This window comes from Callithrix jacchus, chromosome 15 (assembly GCF_049354715.1).
Source record: "Callithrix jacchus isolate 240 chromosome 15, calJac240_pri, whole genome shotgun sequence".
Lineage (NCBI taxonomy): Eukaryota > Metazoa > Chordata > Mammalia > Primates > Cebidae > Callithrix > Callithrix jacchus.
The window spans coordinates 15,581,559-15,609,010 of NC_133516.1; the positions used below are offsets into that span (position 1 = coordinate 15,581,559).

Sequence of the window (27,452 nt, forward strand, 5' to 3'; positions counted from 1 at the left end):
GACCCCAGTGTTTAATACTCCCCTCCCTGTGTCCATGTGTTCTCATTTTTCATCACCCGCCTATGAGTGAGAATATGCGGTGTTTCATTTTCTGTTCTTGTGTCAGTTAGCTGAGAATGATGTTCTCCAGATTCATCCATGTCCCTACAAACGACACAAACTCATCATTTCTGATTGCTGCATAATATTCCATAGTGTATATGTGCCACATTTTTCCATCTATCGATGATAGATGGGCATTTTAGTTGATTCCAGGTCTTTGCTATTGTAAACAGTGCTGCAATGAACATTCGTGTGCATGTGTCCTTATAGTAGAACGATTTATAGTCCTTTGGATCACCCGGCCACATTCTATCAGCTATGCAGAGTCATGCAGGGAAACTGATTGGTTGCTGTCCAGCTTCCAGGTTATTCTCATGCCTCAGCCTCCTAAGTAGCTGAGATTATAGGAGGTGAAGGTTGCAGTGAGCTGAGATTTCACCATTGCACTCCAGCTTAGGCCATACAGAGAAAACTCTGGTTCAAATAAAAAAAGAGAAAGAAAACCAGGCCGCGCACAATGGCTCACCCCTGTAACCCCAGCAATTTGGGAGGCCAAGGCAGGGGGATCACCTGAGGTCAGGAGTTTGAGACCAGCCAGGCCAACATGGTGAAGCCCTGTCTCTACTGAAAATACAAAAATTAGCTGGGTGTGATGGCACACACCTGTAATCCCAGCTACTTGGGAGGCTGAGGCAAGAGAATTGTTTGAACCCCAGAGGCGGAGGTTGCAGTGAGCCGAGACTGTGCCACTGCACTCTAGCCTGGAAAACAAGAGCAAAACTCGAAAGAAAGAGAGAGAGAGAGAAAGAGAGAAAGAAGAAAGGAAGGAAGGGAAAGAAAGAAAGAAAGAAGGGAGGGAGTGAGAGAGAAAGAAAAAAGAAAGAAGAAGGAAGGAAGGAAGGAAGGAAGGAAGGAAGGAAGGAAGGAAGGAAGGAAGGAAGGAAGGAAGGAAGGAAGGGAGAGAAACAGATCCACCTTCAGCAAACACTAGATCAGGATGCCTGATAGATTGGAAGGCACTTCTTAAGCTGTGTGTTGGGAGGAGTCTGAGCTCAGGGACAGCCTGCAGAGGGTGGACTAGAGCACAGCCTGCACTCCCACCCTGCACTGGCTGGAATCCTCTGTGTAGGGGCTAGGCTCTGGGCATCCTTAGTTATCCAGTGCCTCCTAAAGTTCATGCACATAATGGCTGTTTAATAAATGTTTAATTAAGCAATCGAGTATATTGTTTTAATCTTATTTTTCTCATTGAAAGAAATCTACAATTGCTCCTGATTGTTTCTTTATACCAAGTCAAAGCTTTCACAAGTGAGCTCTCCCTCTCTCCTTTTGATGTAATTGTGCCCACTTCATCTCTACACCAGAAACATGGGCTTTTCTCTGGCTGACAACAGTACAGAGAGCCCCTGCCTGAGTCATATAGGGAGGGGTGAGCGTGAATAGGTTTGGGCACCACTTGGAAAGGGCAGTGCAGGCTGTGCTCCAATCCACCCTCTGCAGCTGTCCCTGAGCTCAGACTGCTCCCAACACACAGCTTAAGAAGTGCCTTCCAATCTATCAGGCATCCTGATCTAGTGTTTGCTGAAGGTGGATCTGTTTCTCTCCTTCCTTCCTTCCTTCCTTCCTTCCTTCCTTCCTTCCTTCCTTCCTTCCTTCCTTCCTTCCTTCCTTCCTGTCTTTTTTTCTTTCTTTCTCGCTCCCTCCCTCCCTCCCTTCTTTCTTTCTTTCCCTTCCTTCCTTCCTTCTTTCTCTCTTTCTCTCTCTCTCTTCTCTCTTTCTCTCTCTCTTTCTTTCGAGTTTTGCTCTTGTTTTCCAGGCTAGAGTGCAGTGGCACAGTCTCAGTTCACTGCAACCTCTGCCTCCGGGGTTCAAACAATTCTCTCGCCTCAGCCTCCCAAGTAGCTGGGATAACAGGTGTGTGCCACCACACCCAGCTAATTTTTGTATTTTCAGTAGAGACAGGGCTTCACCATGTTGGCCTGGCTGGTCTCAAACTCCTGACCTCAGGTGATCCCCCTGCCTTGGCCTCCCAAATTGCTGGGGTTACAGGGGTGAGCCATTGTGCCCGGCCTGGTTTTCTTTCTCTTTTTTTATTTGAACCAGAGTTTTCTCTGTATGGCCTAAGCTGGAGTGCAATGGCGCAATCTCGGCTCACTGCAACCTTCACCTCCTATAATCTCAGCTACTTAGGAGGCTGAGGCATGAGAATCGCTTGATCGCTGGGATTACAGGCACAGGGGTTTCACCATGTTGGCCAGGCTGGTCTCAAACTCCTGACTTCAAGTCATCCACCCACCTTGGCCTCCCAAATTGCTGGGATCACAGGCGTGAGCTACCGTGCCGGACCTGGTTCTGGTTTTCTCCATTCCTCAGCATGGCTTTCATCCCTTCTCCACCTCCCCTTCCTTCTCCTTCACACACATGCTTCTTTAAAAAATGTCATTGCCACCTCCTGTATGCATGGCCGCTGCTGTTCACAGCACAAAAAGCAGGCCACAGTAGAAGAGCTGTGCCAAGCAGGCCTGTGCTGTCAGGACAGCGGTAAGTTGTAGCTGCCCCAGACCCGACACATGACAGTCTGAAAGGTGGCTTCTTTTCTAGTGGATGAATGTATCTGAATGGAAAGTGTTAGAATGACAGGAATGTTAAATCACACTTATTTTGATATTTAACAAAATATATTGGCTAAGGGAAAAAACTAAGCCATTGGAGTAATTGCAAAAAATCAAAGTCTGTCAGTGCCATGGTTACAGCCCTGTTTCCAGAGTACTCAGCTCCCTGGCTCTGCCCTTGTGCGCCCCAAAACAGCCTGGCCTGTAAATGGAAAAGCACACACGGCGTGAGTGTGTGTGTGTGTAGGGACACCATCAGAGAGTGGCAGAGCAGAGGCAGAACTGAGGCTTGTAGCTGCTGGTGGGTTAGAATTTCTACTCAGGGCTGGAGCTCAGGTAACCTGACTGGGGGTGAGGTGGGAATGAGAAGGCAGCTGACATGTTACAAGGCGGCGCTCACAAAGCATTTTATGTTCAACTGAGAAAGCGATCATTCATTCACAGCAAAGGAAGGGAAGTGCTGAAGGAAATTAGGGTGCCCTAGGCCCTACCCCCATCCACTCCAGGTCACGCTGTATGCCCCGATTCCCGGCTGGGGTTCTCTGGTCAATAACTTTTCCCTGGACACATGAATAACAAAAGGACTTTGAACTTAAACTTCATTACATCAGAAAGTCACCGAACCTTGACCTGCTAGTTTTGGATTTTCTACAGAGAGTACTGCCACCCCTCTCTGCAATCTCTTCTTTATGTGTAGTCTCTGTTGGTTTAAACTGTCCTTGGTAACCATTTACTATCCCTTCTTAAATGTGATGTTCCCAAATTTCTTTTGCTTAAATGTTGTATTCTCTGTTCACTTCTCAAAATATGCTGTGTATTAGTATACAGTGAGTGGACATTGCTTTTGAACAGTGATCAAATGACATAGGGACTAGGAGAGGACCACGCTCTTCTTCGGGGCACGACTGCCTACCCTGGGCACTGCTGCCTTTTCCTAGACACCGCTACCTGATTCTGGGCACCGCTTCCTCTACCTGGGCACTGCTGGCCTGCTGGACCCTGCCCCCTCCTGCACGAGCTGAGGCCACAAGCACCCAGGGCCATACAGAGATCTGTGCAGACTGTAGAAGAAGGCCTCTTTTCTCTGCTGTGTTAAAAGCTGTCAACAGGCATCAAAACAGAGATGCCTGAACTTCCTGAGGTCCTCTAGGGACAGCCTCTTCAGGTCCTACTTATAATAGAACTCAGATAGGAGTTCACAGTAGGGTTGAGCCACAAGCCAAGTCTCAGTGACACTCTCATTCCCATTGACCAAGGAGGCTCTGCTCCCAGGCCAGGCCTGTTGGTCCTGCCTGCCAGCCCCACTGCAGGTGGTGGCCTGTCCCACTAGTACCCAGAGAGCTGTAGCACAGCTTGGAGGAGGCTGAGGCTCCGGGACTGTACACAGAACATACTAGCTATCTATGCAACTCTGTCCTGTTTAATTTAGGAGCGGGAGCTCAAACTTTTAGCAGACATGGCACACATATTGGAAATCAAAGCTTGGCCAGGCGCAGTGGCTCATGCCTGTAATTTCAGCATTTTGGGAGGCCTAGGCAGGCAGATCACCTGAGGTCAGGAGTCTGAGACCAGCCTCACCAAAATGATGAAACCATCTCTACTAAAAATAGAAAAAATTAGCTGGATGTGCTGGTGGGCACCTGTAATCCCAGCTACTTGGGAGGCTGAGGCAGGAGAATCGCTTGAACCTGGGAGGCGGAGGCTGCCATGAGCCGAGATACCACCATTGCACTCCAGCCTTCCACTCCAACAACAGCAAAACTCCACCTCAAAAAAAAAGGGAAGAAAAATCAAAGCTTATTGAACAAGTGTCAAAGCTCAATATTTATGCAAATCAAGGAATGCAACAAAATGTACATTGGCATGTCATTCACAATATGTTAACATAAATAATGACAGTCATATCATGTTCATAGACATACAATTTCAAATGCAGACTTCCGGATGGTCAGTTGAAGGTAGAAATGGTGAGATTTTTAAAAGAAAAGTGCCTTTTTCTTTTTATGTTGTCTCTCATCTGTGTCACTATGGCATGATTGTAGGTGATTTTATAAGTGCCAGCACTTGCACTGTTTCCTGAACCCGTCTAGGCTTCTGTTCGGGGAAACCCACCCTGATGGAGTAAAGCAGGAGTTGTCGCACTGTGGGGCACAGAACACAGGGCAGGATTTAGATCCTGTTCAGAATTCTGCCTCTGCCACATGCCAGCTGTGCAAATCCCTTCACAGGAATTAGGATATACAAGACCAAGAGAGAAAGTTAGATGATGAGAATAATATATTTTTTCTTTTCCCTCCCTCCCTCCCTCTCTCTCTTTCTTTCTTCATTCTTTCTTCCTTCCTTCCTTTCTCTCCTTCCCCCCTCCCTCCCCATCCTCCCCTCCCTCCCTCCTTCCATCCTTCCTTCCCTTCCTCCCTCCCTCCCTTTTCTTTCTTTCCTTCTCTCTCTTTCTTTCTCTTTCTTTTCTTCTTTCTTTCTTTCTTTTCTCTTTCTTTCCCCTCCCCTCCCCTTCCCTCTCCTCCCCTCCCCTCCCCTTCTCTTCCCTTCTTCCCTTCCCCTTCTTTCTCTTGTTCTGTTCTGTTCCTTTCTCTCTTTTCTTTTCTTTCCATGATGTTTTGCTACATTGCCCAAGCTGGACTCAAACTCCTGGGCTCCTAGTAGTTTCATCAGCTACTAGATACTCCTAGAAGCTGATGAAACTATAGGCACATGCCATGACACCCAACTTGATAGGGATTCTTAATTGATTTTTCCCTTGGTCTGTATTTGATCTATTATTTGACCCATTTTAAGTATTTTTCTTTTATTTAAATAACAACTTTCTCCTTTTTTTTGAGTCAGAGTCTCATTCTGTCGCCCAGGCTGGAGTACAGTGGCACGATCATAGCTCACTGCAGCCTCCACCTCCCAGGCTGAAGCAATCCTCCCACCTTAGCCTCCAGTGTAGCCGGGACTGCAGGTGCCACCACAACAGCTAATGCTTTTGTTTTTCGTAGAGACAGGATCTGACTATATTACCAGGCTGTTCTCAGACTCCTAGGTGTAAGTGATCCTCACAACTTGGCTTCCTAAAGTGCTGGGATTATAGATGTGAGCCACCACGCCCAGCCTCAAGAACCATATTTTCAATGGAAAATTTCTGATTCTTTAAAAAACTGCTTTTCCCCATCCTTGCTTTGAGATTTCGATGAATAACATGGCTGGATTTAATTTATTACTTGGGCAGGTACCTAGCAGAGTGGTACTTGGAGGAAAGGATTTAAAAGGCCTATGGGCACGGTGGCTTATGTCTGTAATCCCAGCACTTTGGGAGGCCGAGGCAGGAGGATTACGAGGTCAGGAGATTGAGACCACCCTGGCCAACATGGTGAAACCTCGTCTCTACTAAAATACAAAAAATTAGCTGGGCGTGGTGGCATGCACCTGAAGTCCCAGCTACTTGGGAGGCTGAGGCAGGAGAATCACTTGAATCTAGGAGGCAGAGGTTGCAGTGAGCAGAGATCGCACCATTGCACTCCAGCCTGGGCAACAAGAGTGAAAACTCTGTCTCAAATAAATAAACAGCCTTGAAAAAGGCTCCCTGTAGAAAGGCCAGCTGAGCATGTTATTCCAGATGTGAGCGGCTCAAGAGCAGGGGCTCCAGGTTCACAAGGATCTCCACCATTCCCTTTAAGCAAGGTCCATACTCCTACCCTCAACTTTGCCAACATATTCCTTCCAATAAATAGCCAAACTCCCATTTCTATCTGTCCAAATCCTGCCCAACCTTCAGGGCCAATTCAAAGTGTCCCCTGTCCACGATACCTTCTTTCCTCTCCCCCTGTCCATCCTCAGCAGGAAATGATCCACTCCCCGCACCCTCACTCTCCTGCAAATCCTACAGCACCCGGTTTCTCTAATGTACTAGCTATGATTAACGACTGGCTATATGATTTACATGGCCCAATGCAAGATGACAACCCAGGGCCCTTGCTAAAAATTCATTAAGAATTTCAGCCAGGCTCAGTGGCTCATACCTGTAAGCCCAGCACTTTGGGAGGCCGAGGCAGGTGGATCACTCGAGGTCAAGAGTTTGAGATCAGCCTGACAAACATGGTGAAACCCCATCTCTACCAAAATTACAAAAATTAGCTGGGCATGGTGGCAGATGCCTGTAACCCAGCTACTTGGGAGGCTGAGGCAGGAGAATTGCTTAAACCCAGGAGGCGGAAGTTGCAGTGAGTCGAGATGGTGCCATTGCACCCCAGCCTGAGCGACAGAGCGAGACTTCGTCTTAAAACAAAACCAACAACAAAAGGAGAATTTTAAGACAGCAATAGCTACAGCAAAGCATTCCACAAGCACAGTGTCCTTTTACAGGACCCACACCTGGGAAGCCAGTCCTGGTGATTATACTTACAGACTCCAGTGGGTCTGAAAGTCCTCTGGGCAAACACAATCTTTTAAATGCCTACTGGAATCCCCCCCCAGAGAAGCTTCTGAGCTGCTCCCCTCTCCTTCCTGAACCCTGTGCCCCAGCACCTCTGTGCCTGCTTCTCCACCTTGCTGGAGACTTAGCTGTGTGCTCTGCGTCCCGAGCCCCCACCAGTCACTCTGATCTATGCCTACCGCCCTCTTCTCCTTGAGTTTTGCCTCATTGGTTTCCCTGAGTTGGCAACTGTTCCTTGTAGCTCAGGAACAGTGGTGGTCTTTGTAGCACAAAGAGTAGGGAAAGACTGATTATTTTCCTACAATGCCACTATCCCCCTTTCTTTCTGGTTTCTCTTGTTAATACAGCCCTCTCTTTACCAGCATGTCGATGCAAAAAGATGTGGCCCCTAGCAGTCTTGACCTCTTATATTTCTACTGTCCGAGTAAGTGGTAATATAGCCGCTTACCTGATGCCAGGAATGCTAAGCATACTATCTTATTTAACGCTCTCATTAGTCCTTTGAAGTATGCATTGCTGCTATCCCTTTTACAGAAGGATAAAATGGGATGCAGTGAGGTTAAGTAACTTGCCCGAAGTACTAAAGCTAAGGAGCCCTTACTCTTAGCCACGAGGATGTATTGCTTCTAGAGGTAGACCACTTGAAGGCAAAGACCATATCTTGGTCTTTAGTGTTGCCTACATTACCTCTTTGTGCTCTCAGTACTAGTGTGTTATTAGGGCTATTAAGAACTCTCATCTATTGGCTGGGCACGGTGGCTCACACCTGTATTCCCAGCACTTTGAGAGGCTGAGACAGGTGAATCACCTGAGGTCAGGAGTTCGAGACAAGCCTGGCCAACATGGTGAAACCCCATCTCTACTAAAAATACAAAAATTAGCTGGGTGTGGTGGGCACCTATAATCCCAGCTTGAACCCAGGAGGTGGAGGTTGTGACGAGCCGAGATCGTGCCGCTGCACTCCAACCTGGGTGACAGAGTGGAACTTCATCTCAAAAAAAAAAAAAACCTCCCATTTATTGTTAGCTTACCATGTGCCATGCCCTATGCTGAGCACTCTGCAAATGTTATCTATTTTCAGCTCATCTCTACTAGCCAGGTTTCACTGCCCATATTTAACAGATGAAGAAACAACGGCATAGCCAGATTTACTCTCTAGGTAGGTCCCATAGCTAGTAAATAGTGGCACCAGGGTTTGGACTTGGGTTTATCCTGATTCTCAATATAAGCACCTAATCAGGTTGCTCCCATGCCCCTACCTCCCACCCATCCAGCCTCTCTCCATCTTACCCTAACCTTCCTGCAAGTATCCATCCTCCCATGGCACAGTCTCCATTAGAATCTGTATTCTGGAGGCTCAATATGTTGCTTAACCCACCAAATGATCTCGCTGCCTGTTGCATAATCCCAGCACAGATAGAAAATCACCCAATTAGCTGCTCTGGCCCTGTGATCTGCACTCTCTCAATTTCAAGTTGTCTCCTACTATTCTAACAAGAACATGACCAGGCAAAGACTCCCCACATCCTTAAGTGTATTCAAGAGATCAGACAATGAGTGAAGAAATGCTACAGCCAAGAGCCATGCCAGATCCAAGTAAAGTGGAAGGCCTAGCCCCTCTTACGGGTCTTCCATTATCCTCGTACGTTTTCCCTCTCAATATCCAAGAAGTCTCATCAAGGTAATCTATGGAGAAGAAGGACCTGTTTGTTGGTTTCATTGTTAATCCTTCTGAGGGTCCAGATAAGCCTTGTTAGCTATAGAATTAATTTCACTCCTAATCACAGGATGATTCATCCTATTATTTAATCATTGGTGCTAGTCTTGCCTGGTCAATAGGATAATGATGTAGTCTCAAAACTAATTCACCTGGGAAGTATCTAAAAGAATAGGGATCTTGGAGGCCAGAGAAGGGGAACAAGATAGAGCACAGATGTCTCTAAATACCTAAAGCATAATATGGAGACCAGGGATTTAGTCTGGATACTAAGTAGCTCCTGAGGGCAGAATCTGGGTTTGCTGGTGAAGTTACAAGGCAGGCAGAGAAAATCTCTTAGTAATCAGTGCGAAGCAACAATATTCCATGGGCTGCCAGAGTGGTGGAGAGGCCCTCATATCTCCACATCCTCAAGCAGACATGAAATGCAGAGGGAAGCTATGCATTGAGTGATGGGCTGATCCAGAACACCCCCATCAGTGATCAGGTTTGGGGCCCAATGGTGCTCTGCAGGAAGCAGGTGCTGGGAATCAAGAGTAAATGACATGGACACTGCTGTCATCTGGAAACGCTTCCACCTCAGGACTGTGCTGCTCAGACTGAGGGCAAGAACCACAGCCTACACTTCTCTCATGTGTTCACAACACTTGTATGGCATCAGACCCAACAGTGAGCACCTGGAAGACAAGAATTCTACCTTTCATTTGTGTTTCCTTAGCACCTAGCACAATGTCCAAGAAACAGTTTTGAAGTTAATGAATGTGTCCAGAGAATACCCAATATGTGTCAATAAATGGATCCATAGAAACTTCAATATCGACTCATTATTGAAGGAACTCATTCCAATCCCAATAATCCACATGATGGATAAAGAAGTGCCTAAATGTGATAAGGTACAATGAGTTACTTGACTCCAGTGGCCTCTGTGTAACCTTCAATGGTAAGGCCATGGCTCTTCTGAAAATCTCCACATCCAAGGACATCAACAAGCACAGCCTGGGGCTCATTAGAAGAAGATGATTTCACCTGCCATTTTCCTTCTTGTCTGAAGGGTGCCACTCACTCACCTTGCTCTGAAGATATCAAAGTTTGGTGACAGAAACCAGCAGGAAAGATGAATGTCATTACTTGCATTGACTAGCATTTTCCCTGAAAAACATCTGATTAGAAATAGTGTAATCATTTACTCTTTATTTATCTTCCAAACCTGAAATAGAGATAACTCCAATATCACCTGAGTCATCACTAAAGTCAACAAGTCAAAGTGTTTTTTGGAAAAACTGAGATCCAGATTTTTTTTTGAGACGGAGTTTCGCTCTTGTTACCCAGGCTGGAGTGCAATGGCGCGATCTTGGCTCACTGCAACCTCCACCTCCTGGGTTCAGGCAATTCTCCTGCCTCAGCCTCCCGAGTAGCTGGGATTACAGGCACGCACCACCATGCCCAGCTAATTTTTTGTATTTTTAGTAGAGACGGAGTTTCACCATGTTGACCAGGATGGTCTCGATCTCTTGACCTCATGATCCACCCGCCTCAGCCTCCCAAAGTGCTGGGATTACAGGCGTGAGCCACCGCGCCCGGTCGAGATCCAGATATTTTCTACTGACTGAAATTATGGGCACATAATTTTTAAATTATTTACTTGTTAACCACACTCAATACATTTTGCTATTTTTTAAAATATATTTTACATTTTTGTTTTCACATCAACAAGAATGAGTTTGAACCAGTTTTCTTTTCTAACACAGCAACATGCAGCCATGTTTCCTATTGTTAAGAATGATGATTTGTTTGATTTAGTGTCTAGCAGGAGGTAGGTGTCTAGCAGCCAACGTCCCCAGCTGTTCTTGGGCCTCATATACTTTTGGTTTGGGGTTAAGACAGAAATAAAGTGATTGGGCTAAATCCAGGGCCTGTCATTTCCTTGGTGTGTGATGTGGTCAAATGCCAGAACCTCTTGGCCTTTTTTTTCTCTGTAAAGGAGGAAGGATAAGAATAGTACAGCTCTCGTGCCTTTTACAGATAAGAAGTCAGTAACAGGAGCTATGATAATGCTGTTTTCCTGAGGAGCTGCGTTTCCAGGCCTGGAAAGCTCAAATCTCCTGATTTCTTTAACTGGGAAGTGACTCTCTTATAAGACAGAATGTTTCAGTGAGTGTCAAGGGCACACTGAACAGTATGTAGTAGGAAGTCTTCCTCCTACTATACAAAAGAGAATGGAAGTTTCCCATTTTCTCTTATGTGATGGTGAAAAGCTTACTGCAAGGATTGCTGTGTTTTGGGACCCACTGCACACAAAGGATCACCAGCCCAAATATTAAAAGAACTTCCCTTGGAAGAGAAAAAAGATTTGATGAAGTAGAAACATTTCTTATTTTTCCTTTTTATTGAGACAGAGTCTTACTCTGTCGCCCAGGCTAGAGTACAGTGACAAGATCTCTGCTCACTACAACCTCCACCTCCCAGGTTCAAGTGATTCTCCTGCCTCAGCCTTCAGAGTAGCTGGGAATACAGGCATGCACCACCATGCCCGGCTAATTTTTGTATTTTTAGTAGAGACAGGGTTTCTCCGTGTTGGTCAGGCTGGTCTCAAACTCCTGACCTCAGGTGATCCGCCCGCCTCAGTCTCCCAAAGTGCTGGGATTACAGGCATGAGTCACTGCGCTTGGCCAGAAACATTTTTTCTATCCTGGATTTAGATTATGTCTCTTCCCCAGGGCAGGACAAAGGTACAGCAGGAGAGGCCTAGAGCAGAGAATGTAAGAAGCAGCCGCCCCGAGGGAGAGGCCTCCTGGAATTCCGCTCCTCTACCCACTCCCTGACCCTACTCTGGTCCAGGTCTTAGTCTTCCCTTTACATGTTATCAAACGCATTTTCCTTTCTGGGGTTTGGATTTGCAGCGCTAGGTCATGGTTATGAGGGCAGGGTTGGAGGAAGGTTTGCAGATCCCGTTTTCTACCCAAAAGATGGAGCCATCACTTAGGGTCATTTTTGCCACACTGCAGCTGGGTCCACATCTCCCAGCTTTGGCACTGAGTACAAAGGGCTCTTCCTAATTGTGGGTTGATGTCCTCCAAGCCACTTGGTGCTAAGTTACCTTCACAAGAAACCACATGGGTCCTTGGTGGAGGGTGATTTGCATTCCATTCGTTGGTGCTTTACATTGGAGAAATAAACCCCAATCTGTCTCCACAGGAAATTATGATAACCTGTATAATAACATCATGATAGTTTCACCTAATAACAAAGTTCTTTGCTGATCAGGTATCGCTGGACTAAATGAGTCAAGATGAGCTCCTTCAGAGCACATGGTTCTCATTACTCTGTGTCCAGGAAGCTGATAACACAGATAGTAGGTGTTCAATAAATCTTTATTCATTGAACATATGAATCAAGAAACATCCAGTCTCTGGATGAAATTAAGACCCAGTTTATCAGGGCCTAGGTCCATTAAATACCAGAAAGGGCAGAGCCCTGAACCTGACCTAATGATTTAAAAACCAACCACTGCTATTTCCTTCCTACAGAAACCGGTCATCTTTCTGGCTTGGGCTGACATGCACTTTTTCATCTTCTGTTTTGTGAGAGGCTGGTTTCTAGCTATCACCTTAGCTCTTGATGCATGACTGGATATTTCATACCTTCCTAGAGCCATCCTTTTCCTCCTCCACCCATGTCCACGAACGGAGCCAACCTCTGAGAAACTGACCCTGAGCTTATGGTGCTCTTTCTTCTTCTGGTTCCTGGCCTGCAGCTGTAAACACGGAATTCTGTCTTGGAATAGTTTAAATGCATCACCTGCCCCAGTGGCTCCCTGGCAAAGCCAAGTTCAGAACCCCGGCGCCATCCTTAGCTGCTGCTCGAGTTTGCACGTTGTCCCTGCAAATCTCATGTTGAAATTTCATCCCCGATGTTGGAGGTAGGGTCTAACGGGAGGTGTCTGGAGACAGATTCTTCATGAAGGGCTTGATGCCATCGTGGTGGTAATGAGAGAATTCCCACTGTATTATTTTCCATGAGAACTGGTTGTTAAAAAAAAAAAAAAAAAAAAGAACTGGCGGCTGGGCGCCATGGCTCACGCCTGTAATCCCAGCACTTTGGGAGGCCGAGGCGGGCGGATCGCAAGGTCAGGAGATCAAGACCATCCTGGCCAACATGGTGAAACCTTGTCTCTACTAAAAATACAAAAATTAGCTGGGCATGGTGGTAGTCCTAGCTACTTGGGAGGCTGAAGCAGGAGATTCGCTTGAACCCGGGAGGTGGAGGTTGTAGTGAGCCAAGATCGTGCCACTGCACTCCAGCCTGGGCATCAGAGCAAGACTCCATCTCAAAAAAAAAAAAAGGCCTGGCATCTCTCCTCTCTCTCACCATGTGCTTGCACACGCCGGCTCCTCTTTGTCTTTCACCATGAGTGGAAGCAGCCTATAGCCATCACCAGATGCAGATGCTGGTGTTATGCTTCTTGTACAGCCTGCAGAACCATGAGCCAAATAAACCTGTTTTCTTTATAAATTACCCAGCCCCAGGTATTCCTTTATAGAAATACAAATGGACTGAGACAGCGGCCATCTTGAGACTTCTGCCATCAGCCACACAAGGGTTGCACCCAGCAGGCACTGCCCGGCGCCCTGCTGCCGTCTCCTGGAGACCGTTGATCCTTTCCTGCTCTTTAGACTGTTGGGGCTGTTCTCCTAGACCAGTTCTAACAAGCCCTTGATATCCTCAACACACTGTCAGCCATCAAAGTGTGAATGAAATGAGGATTGTTTTATTGCTGTGACTTCAGCCTCATAGAAAAACGCACAGAAAAGTAACTACAATAATGCAGGAAATGAACAGAAAATAGAGGAAATGCCTGTCTCCTACCAGCATGCAAAGAAGCTGGAGCCAGTTGGATCAAATGGACCCAAATCACTCATGAGTATATGCACTCAGCATGTGAAGATCGCACTGAGTCTTTCACACACATTCAGCATGTGAGAATCTTTTTTTTTTAAACGGAGTTTCGCTCTTGTTCCCCAGGCTGGAGTGCAACGGCACCATCTTGGCTCACCACAACCTCCTCCTCCCAGGTTTAAGCAATGCTCCTGCCCCAGCTTCTGAGTAGCTGAGATTACAGGCATGCACCACCACGCCTGGCGAATTTTGTAATTTTAGTAGAGATGGGATTTCTCTATGTTGGTCAGGATGGTCTCAAACTCCTGATCTCAGATGATCCACTCACCTCGGCCTCCCAAAGTGCTGGGAATACAGGCGTGAGCCACCGCGCCCAGCAAGAATCTTTTAAAGTTTAAAACTGGTGTCAAGAGGCACAGGGAGCGAGTCATTGGCACTAATGCTACAGCCATCTTGGAAAACATACCAAATCATCATCTATTTTCTTACTCATTTCCAGTAAATAAATGGCAACATTTCTTTCTAAGGAAACTGAAAAAATCTAAGGGACCATTTGATTCAGCTTGATCCCAAAGTTGTTTTAGTTTGAGTGTTAGATGCATGGAGTAGTTGAGATAAACGCAAAGATAATCATAAATTACATTACAAAAAGAGTTCTGATAGTGTTCACATATCTAAGTGGCCACAAAAGTTAGCATGAAAACAGTAGCAGAGGAAAAGAGAAAACAGCTGAGCCGACATCACACAACAGCTAAATGGAAGGGGGATAGACTGGCATAGCCAAATAGGCGATTTGACTATAGAAATTAAGTTTTAAAAATGTCCAAATCATTAGAATCAATGATTTTACTTTTAAAAATCTATCCTGAAAAAACCAAATTGAAAGCCAAAGATTTCTAAGTAAAAAAAAGTGTGTGTGTGTGTGTGTCTGTGTGTGTGGTTTATTTATTTATTTTTATTGCATTTTAGGCTTTGGGGTACATGTGAAGAACATGCAAGATTGTTGCATAGGTACACACGTGGCAGTGTGATTTGCTGCCTTCTTCCCCTTCACCTATATCTGGCATCTCTCCCTGTGCTATCTCTCCCCAACTCCCCACCCCCTGCTGTCCCTCCCCTATTTCCCCCCAACAGACCCCAGTGTGTAGTGCTCCCCTCCCTGTCTCCATGTGTTCTCACTGTTCAACACCTGCCTATGAGTGAGAACATGTGGTGTTTGATTTTCTGTTCTTGTGTCAGTTTGCTGAGAATGATGGTTTCCAGGTTCAACTATGTCCCTACAAAGGACACGAACTCATCATTTTTTATTGCTGCATAGTATTCCATGGTGTATATGTGCCACATTTTCCCTGTCCAGTCTATCATCAATGGGCATTTGGGTTGGTTCCAGGTCTTTGCTATTGTAAACTGTGCTGCAATGAACATTCATGTGCATGTTTCCTTATAGTAGAACAATTTATAATCCTCTGGATATATACCCAGTAATGGGATTGCTGGGTCAAATGGAATTTCTATTGCTAGGTCCTTGAGGAATCGCCACACTGTCTTCCACAATGGTTGAACTAATTTACACTCCCACCAGCAGTGTAAAAGTGTTCCTATTTCTCCACATCCTCTCCAGCATCTGTTGTCTCCAGATTTTTTAATGATCGCCATTCTAACTGGTGTGAGGTGGTATCTCAATGTAGTTTTGATTTGCATTTCTCTAATGACCACTGATGCTGAGCATTTTTTCATGTTTGCAGGCCTCATGTATGTCTTCTTTTGTAAAGTGTCTGTTCATATCCTTCACCCACTTTTGAATGGGCTTGTTTTTTTCTTGTAAATCTGTTTTAGTTTTTTGTAAATTCTGGATATCAGCCCTTTGACAGATGGGTAAACTGCAAAAATTTTTTCCCATTCTGTTGGTTGCCGATTCACTCTAATGACTGTTTCTTTTGCCGTGCAGAAGCTGTGGAGTTTGATTAGGTCCCATTTGTCTATTTTGGCTTTTGTTGCCAATGCTTTTGATGTTTTCATCATGAAGTCCTTGCCTATGCCTATGTCCTGGATAGTTTTGCCTAGATTTTCTTCTAGGGTTTTTTATGGTGTTAGGTCTTATGTTTAAGTCTTTAATCCATCTGGAGTTAATTTTAGTGTAAGGTGTCAGGAAGGGGTCCAGTTTCTGCTTTCTGCACATGGCTAGCCAGTTTTCCCAACACCTTCTTTTTTTTTTTTTTTTTTGAGATGGAGTCTCACTCTGTCACTCAGGCTGGAGTGCAGTGGTGCGGTATCCACTCACTGCAACCTCTGCCTCCCAGGTTTCAAGCGATTCTCCTGCCCCAGCCTCCCAAGTAGCTGAGATTACAGGTGCCTGCCACCATGCCAGCTAATTTTTTGTAGAGACGGGGTTTCTCTATGTTGGGCAGGCTGGTCTTGAACTCCTGATCTCATGATCTGCCTGCCTTGGTCTCTGAAAGTGCTGGAATTACAGGCATGAACCACTGCACCCAGCCATAGTTTTTTATATGATGGTGATCAATTTTGAATAAAGTAAATGCCCAACAATAAGAAAATGGTTAAATGAGTTATGGTATAGACATGGAATAGAATAATAGGTAGTCATTGTAAGTGATGGGTTTTTTTGTTGTTGTTGTTTGTTTGTTTGAGATGGAGTCTTGCTCTGTGGCCAAGCTGGAGTGTAGCGGCACAATCTTGGCTCACTACAACCTCTGTCTCTCAGGTTCAAGTGATTCTCCTGCCTCAGCCTCCCAAGTAGCTGGGACTACAGGTGATTGCCACCATGCACAGCTAATTTTTGTATTTTTAGTAAGACGGGGTTTCACCATGTTGGCCAAGTTGGTCTTGATTTCTTGACCTTGTGGTCCGCCTGCCTCGGCCTCCCAATGTTTTGGGATTACAGGCGTGAGCCACTGCGCCCATCCTGTAGTTGTGTTTTTAAGTGTACTTAATGACATAGGAAAATATTCAAGTTAAAATGATATGTGAAACAATTTTAAAAGCTGTATAGGCAGTATGATCAAAATTATATTAAAATACTATTTTACATAGAAGAAAAGATACAAATGCACCAAAACATTAACACTGTTTATCTCTGCATGATGAGATTGGGAATGATTTCTGTTTTTGAGCCAGGGTCTCATTCTGTGGCCCAGGCTGGAGTGCAGTGGTGTGCTCAAAGCTCACTCCTAGGCTTACGCAGTCATCCTGGCTTCATAGTTCGGATTACAGGTGTGTGCCACCACACCACACTTTATTCAGTATTTTTAAAGATTATATAAAAGAAAAGCATAGCTTCCACACACAGTTCAGGAAGCAGGGCCCTGAGTGAAATGGAGTATGAGGCTGATGGAAAGTTGACCCTGGCTTTGAGGATCACCGTGCTGGATGACCAGAGCTTGTTTTGCATCTGGAAGAGTCCAGGCCACACCTTCCCAGCTTCTGTCATTAAGATACTGTGTGAGTGTGTGAGCAGCTGGAAGTAAATGTGAAAACAGTCCTCCCAACTACCTTCTCTGCTCCATCACCGTGCACTTCACCTCCCTCACCCCGGTCCTCATCCCAGAAAACCAATATTGATCTTCCCTTTGGAGGAGCCCCTCTTCTTCCTTTTTTTTAAAACCAGTTTTTTTTCTCTGAAGCAGTATCAAACATTAGAACAAATCCACCCACACACAATAATGACCTCTAAATATCTGAAGAACATGTTGGTCTCCATAAGAGGACTTCTTTGCTTCAAGCCAGGTCCTTGTGAGATATTTCCCAAGCCTCTTACTATTCTGCCAGCCCTCCTTGGAGGTCACTCCTAGGATTGTCAAAGGTCATTAACAGGCAATGCCTGGAGTCAACACTGGCCCTGCGTTCTGTCCAGAAAGACACACTGGCCTTTCTGCTGAGTCTGCAAAGAGTGTTCAAGGAACATTTGTGTCCTCAGCTGCCCATGCAGCGTCTGAGCCTGCAGTGTTGGACTCAAACCCAGAGCTGTGTTAAATGAGTAGCTGTTAAATCAGGACTCCCCTCTGCTGCTTGAGCACTGACTGGGGCACTAGGTTCCTGGTGCTAATCATGCTCAGCCAGTTAGGAGACTCAGATCAGTGCCCATCTGTGTTATCACCTGCAGGACCCTGGCAGTGAGGTCTGGAGAAGGAAGAGATGGGGCAAAGAATCCTACATGGTCTTGCTGGTCATTTCCCATCCTGTTCCTGCCACAGGAACTCCCTCCTTCCACCTCCACTCCGCACGACAGGCAGAAACATCTCTCATTGTTTCTTCTTTCCTCCAAGAATCTTCCCCACAAATCTTGGCCTCTCCTGTAGCATATCTGTACCTTTGCTATATCTGTGGGCCTTGTTCTCCCTGGAGGACTCCCTTTGGAAAAGTGAATCCCCCTAATATTAGAGAATTTTATCAAATTGATGAGTAACCCCCCTTCCCTCTCATAGACTCCATGGCATGCTCAGCTCACAGCCCAGGACATTTCCTCTGCTGCCAAACCCACTGCACTCTGACGCTGACCATGCCCACCTCATCCCCTCAGCTGTCTTCTCTTTGCTGCTATTACCATGTTCCATGCAAACTTTGGGGCACCTCCCCCGGAGCAGCATGGACTTTGGCAGATTTCCTGGGGACCAGTGACATCCTAACTTACTGTTTGCTTTTCCAAGGCTGATGTTTGCAGGTTGTTTTTTTTTTTATTTTTTGGAATGAAAGCAGAAATCATCCTGTATCCTTATGCAATTCTTTCGGCAGGCTCCAACAGATAAATAAAGCCCACGACCCTCCATGGGTCTGCCTTTCCCAGCAGAGCACCTGGGTTGTCCTGAAGCCTCCAGCCACCTGCACACCTGGGGAAACCATGAAGTCCCTCGTCCTGCTCCTTTGTCTTGCTCAGCTCTGGGGCTGCCACTCAGCCCCACAAGGCCAGGGGCTGCATTATAGACAACTGAACTGCGATGATCCAGAAGCAGAGGAAGCAGCTCTGGTAGCTGTAGACTATATCAATCAAAACCTCCCTTCAGGATACAAACACACCTTGAACCAGATTGATAAAGTAACCGTGTGGCCTCGGGTAAGTGGACCTGTTGTGTATGAGCTGGAATAGTTTGCACATGGAGCTCAACCAGGTGCCTCAAAAGATCAGCATCTCCCAGTGTAAGTGAAACCACAGAGGAGTCAATTCTCGGCTTTTCTCTCGGGAGTGAGGGAAGGGGCAGGCAGAGGGCAAGAGGGGAGACATTCTGTACGGAAGTCGTGGGTCTCAGAAGGGAGCTGGGTGGGGTGTGGGGCAGTGTGCAGAAGAAAATATACGTTTCAAATGGTAGTTTACAGATCACAGGTGTAAAGTGCAACTTGCTAGAAAAATTAGGACCCAAGAGACCAGCTCTGAGTTGCCAAGTTACCATTGGCTGAAAATCACTTATCTGTCTTTGGTTTGGTTTCTCTCTGACAAAGACTGAGAATGAATGAAACGAGCATCTGGCAGATGCCTACTATACACCCGGCCCTTTCACATAGATTACCTCATTTACTCCTTCCCAGTCCCTGCCTCCCAGTGCTGTGTGGTACGTATGTTGTTCTCGTCTTACAAAAGAGGAAACCAAAGCTCTGTTGTATTGGCTTTTTTTTTTTTTTTTTTTTTTTTGCCCAAGATCATATAATTACTAAATATTCAGGCTGGGATTTGATTCCAGATCTGTGTTCCTTCTTCTACACAAACTGCCTCCCAAAGAGAGTTACCCACATCCCGGAAAGAAGTCTTGGCATAAACAGGATTCACCTCCTCACACACTAGACAGGAAACCAACACAGCTTGAAGCCAGTGACAAGAAAAATCAAGCTGGAAAGATGCCTTTGGGGTCAGTGAAGAGATCTGGAGATGTGGGAAGAAGCTGTTGGTCTACTGCCTGTTTTGAAATGAGATTTTATTTCTGATTAAAGATAATTCTTTCTGCAAATATGTATTAAAAGCCTTCCTTGGACAAGAACCAGAGATACTAGGTTGAATCATATAAAACTGCCATTTTTCTATATCAAAAGCAACCAAATATTGGCCATTTTAATGGTTCAACCCAATACAACGGTGAAAAAGGCAAAATATTGCCCACAAGAGTTTACAATCTGAGATTTACAACTTTAAATAAGGCCAACAGGAAGCCTGTGCTGACTGACTGCCATGCATCTCACAAAGAGACAAAGTATTTGAGATCAGGATTGCTCCAGATGGATTTTAAAAGTGCTGTAGCCATATTAAAGAACAATGGTGGTTAGGAGGAAACGCTGATCAACTCAGGGGAAATGAACAGGCAACACTCACATCTGAGGGAAAAGGTGATCATGAATGGGCATTGTGATTTTCATTAAAGGCAGAGCTTCAGGGTTGGGTTCCTTGAGAAACCCAGGTGTGCCTGATTCCTGTTCACCAGTGCTGGGAACGCTTTCAGGACGTCACTCTGCGCACACCTGGAAACAAAATGCAGAACTTCTCTCAGGAAAGGAGATTCTGAGGCTTCAGGTACTAGTTATCCAGGCACAACCAATATGAGTGGCAAGCAGAGCTGGGCTGAGGGGAGAAAAGGCATACTTGCACCTTCTGGATTTTTCAGGCTTCGAAGACAGAATACAGAAACAGGTGAACCGACAAGAACATCTCCAAAGATTGATGGACGCTCCCTCGTGTCTACACCAGTGACATCCGGGATCCTAGAGGGAGACATGCTCTTCCCCATTATCGCCAGCAGGGGGCAGGAGAGAGCAGCCTCGTTGCATGCCGGCATCAGCGGCACAAGCCAAGAGAAAGGAAAAGCCAAGGACAACAGCGACAAAAACCTCTAGAGGGAGAAGAAAATGGAGGAAGGAAGGAAAGTAAATAATGAAAAGGAAGAAAGAAGGAGAGGCAGGGATAGAGAAGGTTTTAAAAAGGCAGTAAGATACTACCCTACTCCACCTTATTTTATAGCTTGTCTGAGAAAAATCCAAACTTGGATTTTCCAAAGCACTGCTTGAAGAGTGAAATCTTAAGAATCATAAATAAAGGCCAAGCACGGTGGCTCACACCTGTAATCCCCGTACTTTGGGAGGCCGAGGCGGGAGGATCACCTGAGGTCGGGAATTCAAGACCAGCCTGACTAACATGGAGAAACTCCGTCTCTACTTAAAAACAAACAAACAAAAAACCCAAAAAACAAAAAACGAGCATGGTAGCGCGCACCTGTAATCCCAGCTACTCGGGAGGCTGAGGCAGGAAAATCGCTTGAACCTGCCGAGGTTGACCCTCTCCGCCTTGCGGGCATCATCCGGTGCTTGCCTAATAAACAAAGGCCAGATAAGCCCTGGTCATTGTCCTGCCCACAGGCCGCTTCAGAGCTAGACAGAGTTGCAGACTGACAGTAAGAATGAGCTTTCACTCACCTCTCCAAAAGGGTGGTGCGCTCAAGCCCAAAGAGGGCGCACAGCATGGCCCGCACTACAGATCAGTGGACTGGGCTGCTCACCGCTTCATTCTTTGTCTCCACAGCGGCCCTTCGGAGAGGTGTTTGTCATGGAAATAGACACCCTGGAGACCACTTGCCATGCACGGGACCCCACTCCTGTGGCAAACTGTAGCGTGAGACAGCTGACGGAGCATGTGAGTACCCTTCTTAGGGTGGCTGTGGGTGGCCCTTTGGCCAGTTCCACGGATTCACCCAGCTTTTCAGCCCGCTTCCTTGGCTAGCCTGGGTGCAGTCTCTAAAATTGCCATTTGAGCCCGGGAGCAGTGGCTCATGCCTATAATCCTAGCACTTAGGGAGGCCGAGGCAGGTGGATCACCTGAGGTCAGGAGTTCGGACCAGTCTGGCCAGCATGGTGAAACCCCGTCTCTACTAAAAATACAAAAATTAGCTAGGCGTGATGGTGGGCACCTGTAAATCCCAGCTATTCGGGAGGCTGCGGCAGGAGAATCGCTTGAACCGGGTAGGTGGACGTTGCAGAGAGCTGAGATCATGCGTACTCCAACCTAGGCAACAAGAGCAAATCTCCATCTCAAATAATAATAATAATAATAAATTGCCATTTGATGCCACCTGCCCTGGGCTGATTTTTCCAAGAGTTTAACTTTATCGTTGTATTCCTGAAAGCAGAGAGTGCCACGATTCAGGATCCCCCAGCAAAGGCGATTTTGACAGCCGTGCCTGTAGGGAGCCTTCCCGGGTGAGAAGGGGAAGGCCAGCCATCCTCACGGGGCTTTCTTTCTCCAGGCTGTCGAAGGAGACTGTGACTTCCGGTTGTTGAAACTAAACGGCCAGTTTTCCGTGTTCTATGCAAAATGTCATTCCAGTCCAGGTAGAGATGACTATTATTATTCTTATTTTTTCCTTGTAGAGAAAGTGGGGAAGGGATTAGAATGATTTTCCACTTAAGCAGTTCTAGGCACTTTGTTGGTGAGGAAAGGGGAAGTCAAATTTCCTGGGCTCTGGGATTTTAAAACTGTTTTTTAAGAAGTTACTCTTGTGGTGTGGTGGCTCACACCTGTAATCCCAGCACTTTGGGAGGCCAAGGTGTGTGGATCACCTGAGGTCAGGAGTTCGAGACCAGCCTGGCCAACATGGTGAAACCCCCATCTCTACTAAAAATACAAAAATTAGCTGGACATGGTGGTGCTCGCCTGTAATCCCAGCTAGTAGGGAGGCTGAGGCAGGAGAATCGCTTGAACTCGGGAGGCAGAGGTGGCAGTGAGCCGACATTGCGCCATTGCACTCCAGCCCCGGGGACAGAGTGAGACCCTGTCTCAAAAAAAATGAAGTTTTTTTATTAGAGGTGAAAATTGCCCCGAGATGACATCTCCTGCAGAAATGTCAGCATGGCACGAGCCGCTTGAAGGTTTAGTAAGAAGTAGAGAAAGTGCCTGAAGCCACGTGGGGCATGCCTCAGCCCTTGCGTCTGCCGCAGAGCTGGGGGCGCAGCCGCGGAGAATGAATGGTTGCCCACATCTGGGTTTCCGCTCTCCGAGCAGACTCCGCCGAGGACGTGCGCAAGGTGTGCCAAGACTGCCCCCTGCTGGCCCCGTTGAACGACACCAGGGTGGTGCACGCCGCGGATGCTGCCCTGGCCGCTTTCAACGCTCAAAACAACGGCTCCTTTTTTCAGCTGGAGGAAGTTTCCCGGGCACAGCTTGTGGTAAAGAGAGATTATTTTGACAGGTTGGGCAGTTCGGTGGCACTTCGGGAATGTACTGTATGTGGTGGAGCGGGAAGGAGGGAAGGACAGTTGCAGGGGCAGTGGTGAGAAAGCAGTGGTGGGGGGAGGTGTTGCTTGGAAGGGAAGAATACGTCCTAAGGGGTATGAGGTCCCCGAGGTCCCCGAGTGTTATCAGGACCCTAACACCCTCAGCGCGTCCCCCATGCTGAGCCACTCTAACGTCCAGCAGCCACTGCTGCAGGTAGGCACATCCCCACTCGCTCAGTTCCAGCTGAAACCAAAGCTCCGCATCATTGGGTAGAGGTTCCCACGTCCATCGGCCAGAAGCACTCACTGTAAATTCACTGGGGTCCACTATCACACATCTCAGCTGAACATCTGCCACAGATTCGTAATTAATACTCATAAAGGCATGAGCCTACTTGTGCTGACAAGCTTATAATGGCAAGATCCTAAAATGCCTTTCGAGTCACTGGAGAAGACATCTCATTGTACTGTGGGTGGTTTAGCACGTTTGAATGTGACAGAATTAGAAAATGTATTCTAGATACTGGCTACGGCATACTCAGAAATACACTAGTATAGATGGCAATTCTATTAATCAGAATATGTGATTCTCAGAACATCCCCATCCCAGACTACACCAAATAACAGATATTTTATTGTGTCCATATGCTGCAACTACTATACGAAAGAAAATCTCAAGTGATATCTTCCATACTTCCACCTAAATCTTTTCATTTGATCCTGCTCTATGAAACAGGTGGAAGAGGAATTGCTGTCTTCACTTTCCCACCCTATCTTGGAGTAACCTGAATCTTGGGTCTCAAGGGCAGCCCAAGAGTGAGGGCTGGGGGGAGGCAGAGTTCCCACTCCTATCAGTCTAAGGCTGGCCTTCTTTTTTTTTTTTTTTTTTTTGAGACGGAGTTTCGCTCTTGTTACCCAGGCTGAAGTGCAATGGCGCCATCTCGGCTCACCGCAACCTCCGCCTCCTGGGTTCAGGCAATTCTCCCACCTCAGCCTCCTGAGTAGCTGGGATTGCAGGCATGCTCCACCATGCCCAGCTAATTTTTTGTATTTTTAGTAGAGACGGGGTTTCACCATGTTGACCAGAATGGTCTCAATCTCTTGACCTCGTAATCCACCGGGCTTGGCCTCCCAAAGTGCTGGGATTACAGGCTTGAGCCACTGTGCCGGGCCAAGGCTGGCCTTCTGATTCCTGTTTCCTATCTGCAAACTCACCTCCATGTTGATTGATGGATAAGGGATACCTGCCCCTCCCACAAGGAAGACACAAGCCCTATCTCTAAAGTATAAGCAGTTCAGAACACAATCCCATGGCAACTGCCCTATGTAAGCCATTCAGGGATATGTCTTCTGGACCCACACGTGGTCTGCATGAATGGTGCTCCCTAAAGGAGGCTACTTCCTGCTCCCCTGTCTGCCCTTTTCATTCTAAGTCATGTTTCCTCAAGAGCATTTTCATGTACTCCTCTCAGCCTCTCCCACCTTCTACCTATGTGGAGTTTACAGTGTCTGCCCCTGACTGTGTTGCTAAGGAGGCCACAGAGGCAGCCAAGTGCAACCTGCTGGCAAAAAAGGTGAGTGGGCCAGGACCGTGGGCTGTTCCTAGTCAGGGCAACACTGGTTGTGGAACAGAACACCCTTGGGTAGTTTGTATCTTGGGGCTGCAGACAGAGGATAACAGTGCAAACGCCCACTCCCCGTGGATTGTGGCAGGCCGTCAGTTAGGGTGTCACCTCGCCCCTTTACGAGCTGTCTCCAAATCATCTCACGCACTGGAAGCCCATGGAGTTAGGAGAAAGACAGAGGCTATTTGCTCATGAAGCCGAGTCATGCCCGGCGCTCGGAGTGTGAAGTGCACATTTTCTAGGCATATCTCTGATATAAAAACTTTCAAGTCCTTGAGCTGGTAATGTACATGTCTAGGATTTTAGTCTAAAGAAATCAGTGGTGATGTTTGACCGAATGTATATATTATAATGATTTATTATAGATCTAAAGAGACCAAAAGAAGATAGATCTGTATGTCCAACAGGAAGGTGTCATTGAATTAAACATACATATAAGTAAACAGAAAATTGTGCAGATGCTAAGAATTGTGTTTTCGAAGAATAATGAATGATATGAGAAAATGCTATTACGGCAAGTGAAAACCGCAGGATACCACATCATGTAGTTACAATGATCTCAATTATTAAATCATATTTAATAGTACTTTAAAATAAGAAAGAAGTGCATCGATGTCAACAGTCGTTCTTACATGTCACCACCAGAAAGGGATTATGGGTAATCTCTCTCACTTTCAAAGTGCTTCTGCGTTTCCATATTATATACAGTATTATATGCCTTCCACAAGCAGAAACTATAACTTTAAGAAAAATTGTTTTTAAAACTAATTTAAGGGGCTTTTTTTTGCCTTGATATATTGGAGTATCACTGAAATTGGAGGGGGAATCCATTTTTTAAATCAATTAAAATTACTCCTCTCCCTCTGTGGGCAGCAATATGGCTTCTGTAAGGCGACACTCACTGAGAAGCTTAATGGGGAAGAGGTTGCAGTGACCTGCACGGTGTTCCAACCACAGGTAACAGCTCCATGAATATTCTTGCCTGGGCCTTCAGAATACAATGACCCCTTCACATTTATGCAGTGCAGTAGTGATTATAGGACATTTGCTCTCTGCTTCTGAACCTCACAATATGAAACAACACTGGGGTATGTGGAATCACCGACAAAGGGAAGGATATTTTAGCTATTCCTTTCCCTCCCATCAACTAGTGACTACAGGGCAGAACCGTCTTACTGTGTAGTTGACAAGGCCATCTTTTCATTTGTGGGAGGTGGGAGTGGTTTTCTGAGTTGCAGAGACCTGGTGGCCAGATCTACCTGGCAGCTCCCAGTTGCTGCAGCTTCAGCTGACAAAGAGGGTGGCAATGCTGGCAAGAGTGAGCCATAGATGGGGTGCTTTTACTCGTGGGACATGTAAGTCCACCATCACCAAGACAATTCTGGTGAGACTGGGGCCACCCCTCCTCGTAACCTTGATGACAATCCCTTGTACCTAGCTAGGTTCTTTCTTGCCAGATACTTTGCAAATAAAAAATGTATAATGTGAGGAAATTGGGTATGAGTGCCACCTGGACCTGTGGGTGGTCTTGCCTGGGGGGAGAAAGCAAACTAACTGAAGGAAATGGTCCTCTTTCCAGCCCGAGGCCCCACAGCCCCAGCCAGAAGTTGCTGATGTGGTAGGCCCCAAACCTGCAGCGGACCCAGATGTACATGTACCCCTTCCATCTGACACAGCTGCTAACCCTCAAGCTAGCCCACCTTTACGACGGGTAGCTCCCCAAGTACTCCCATGGCACCGGGCACACTACGACCTTCGCCACATATTTTTGGGTGGAGTTTCAATGGAGTCAACCTCGGGAGAAGCATGGCACCTCCGGAAAACACGCGCAGTTGGTGCTGCTGCTGCGCCAGCAGTTCCTCTATGTCCAGGGAGGATCAGACACTTCAAGGTCTAGGATAGACATGGCAGTGAGGAGGAGGTCTGGCACAGAAAACGGAGCCACCATGTTGTCCAGGCCTGGGCATGGGTGGGGGCCTTGTCTGCTGGCCACACAAGTGTCACATGTGATCTACATTAATATCAAGTCTTGAAACCCTACTTCCCTTCATCACAGGACAGAAGCAGAGGGGGTGGTGGCTGTGTTTGACAGAAGGCATTAGGTTGACAACTTGTCATGATTTTGATGACACATAATAAAGCCACCATTATTGTGTTCTCTGCCTCTGGTTGACCTGACAGAACCACTAGAACTGTGACTTTGAAAGGTGCTCTTGCTAAGCTTATATGTACCTGTTCATAAAAGTGCCTGAAAGACCTTCCTTAATAAAGAAGGTTCTAAGCTGCATGTGGTCATGCTTACTGCCGACTTCGTCCCACTTCCGCTCACATGCATAGTCTATTGTCCCAGCAACCACACAGTGTCCCTAATCAAAATCAAAGTGCAAATAGAGTCAACAGAGAACAAACATCTGCTGTACTTTTTACAGGAAATAGGGAAAAACTGAGATTAGGATCTTCCTACAACCCATAAGATAGGACCATTTCTTTTCCTGTTTTCTTTTCTTTTCTTTCTTTCTTTCTTTTTTTTTATTTTTGAGTCTCACCCTGTTGCCAGGCTGGAGTGCAGTGGTGTGATCTTGGCTCACTGCAACCTCTGCCTCCCGGGTTCAAGCAGTTCTCCTGTCTCAGCTCCTGAGTAGCTGGGACTGCAGGCACACACCACCATACCTGGCTAATATTTTGTATTTTAATAGAGACGGGGTTTCCCCATGTTGGCCAGGGTGGTCTCTATCTCCTGACCTTGTGATTCGCCCACCTCAGCTCCCAAAGTATTGGGATTACAGATGTGAGTCATCACACCTGACAAAGATATGACTATTTCGTTATGAGAAAATAATTCTTCTCATTTTATAAGAAAGAGAAAATATGCTAAAGGTGGGCCAAGCTCCCGAACTTTATACACAATAAACTATCCATTGGTTTTCTCC

General features: G+C 46.4%; 1 protein-coding gene across 1 annotated transcript; it reads left to right on the forward strand.

The window, feature by feature from the left end:
- Positions 1-18,486: 18,486 nt before the first annotated feature.
- Positions 18,487-26,809, forward strand: AHSG (alpha 2-HS glycoprotein). The gene is made up of 7 exons (XM_035274704.3): positions 18,487-18,764; positions 21,210-21,320; positions 21,931-22,015; positions 22,686-22,849; positions 24,370-24,471; positions 25,396-25,479; positions 26,102-26,809. Exons 1-7 carry the CDS (start codon positions 18,552-18,554, stop codon positions 26,417-26,419), a joined length of 1,077 nt encoding a protein of 358 aa, XP_035130595.1. The 5' UTR covers positions 18,487-18,551; the 3' UTR covers positions 26,420-26,809.
- Positions 26,810-27,452: the final 643 nt, after the last annotated feature.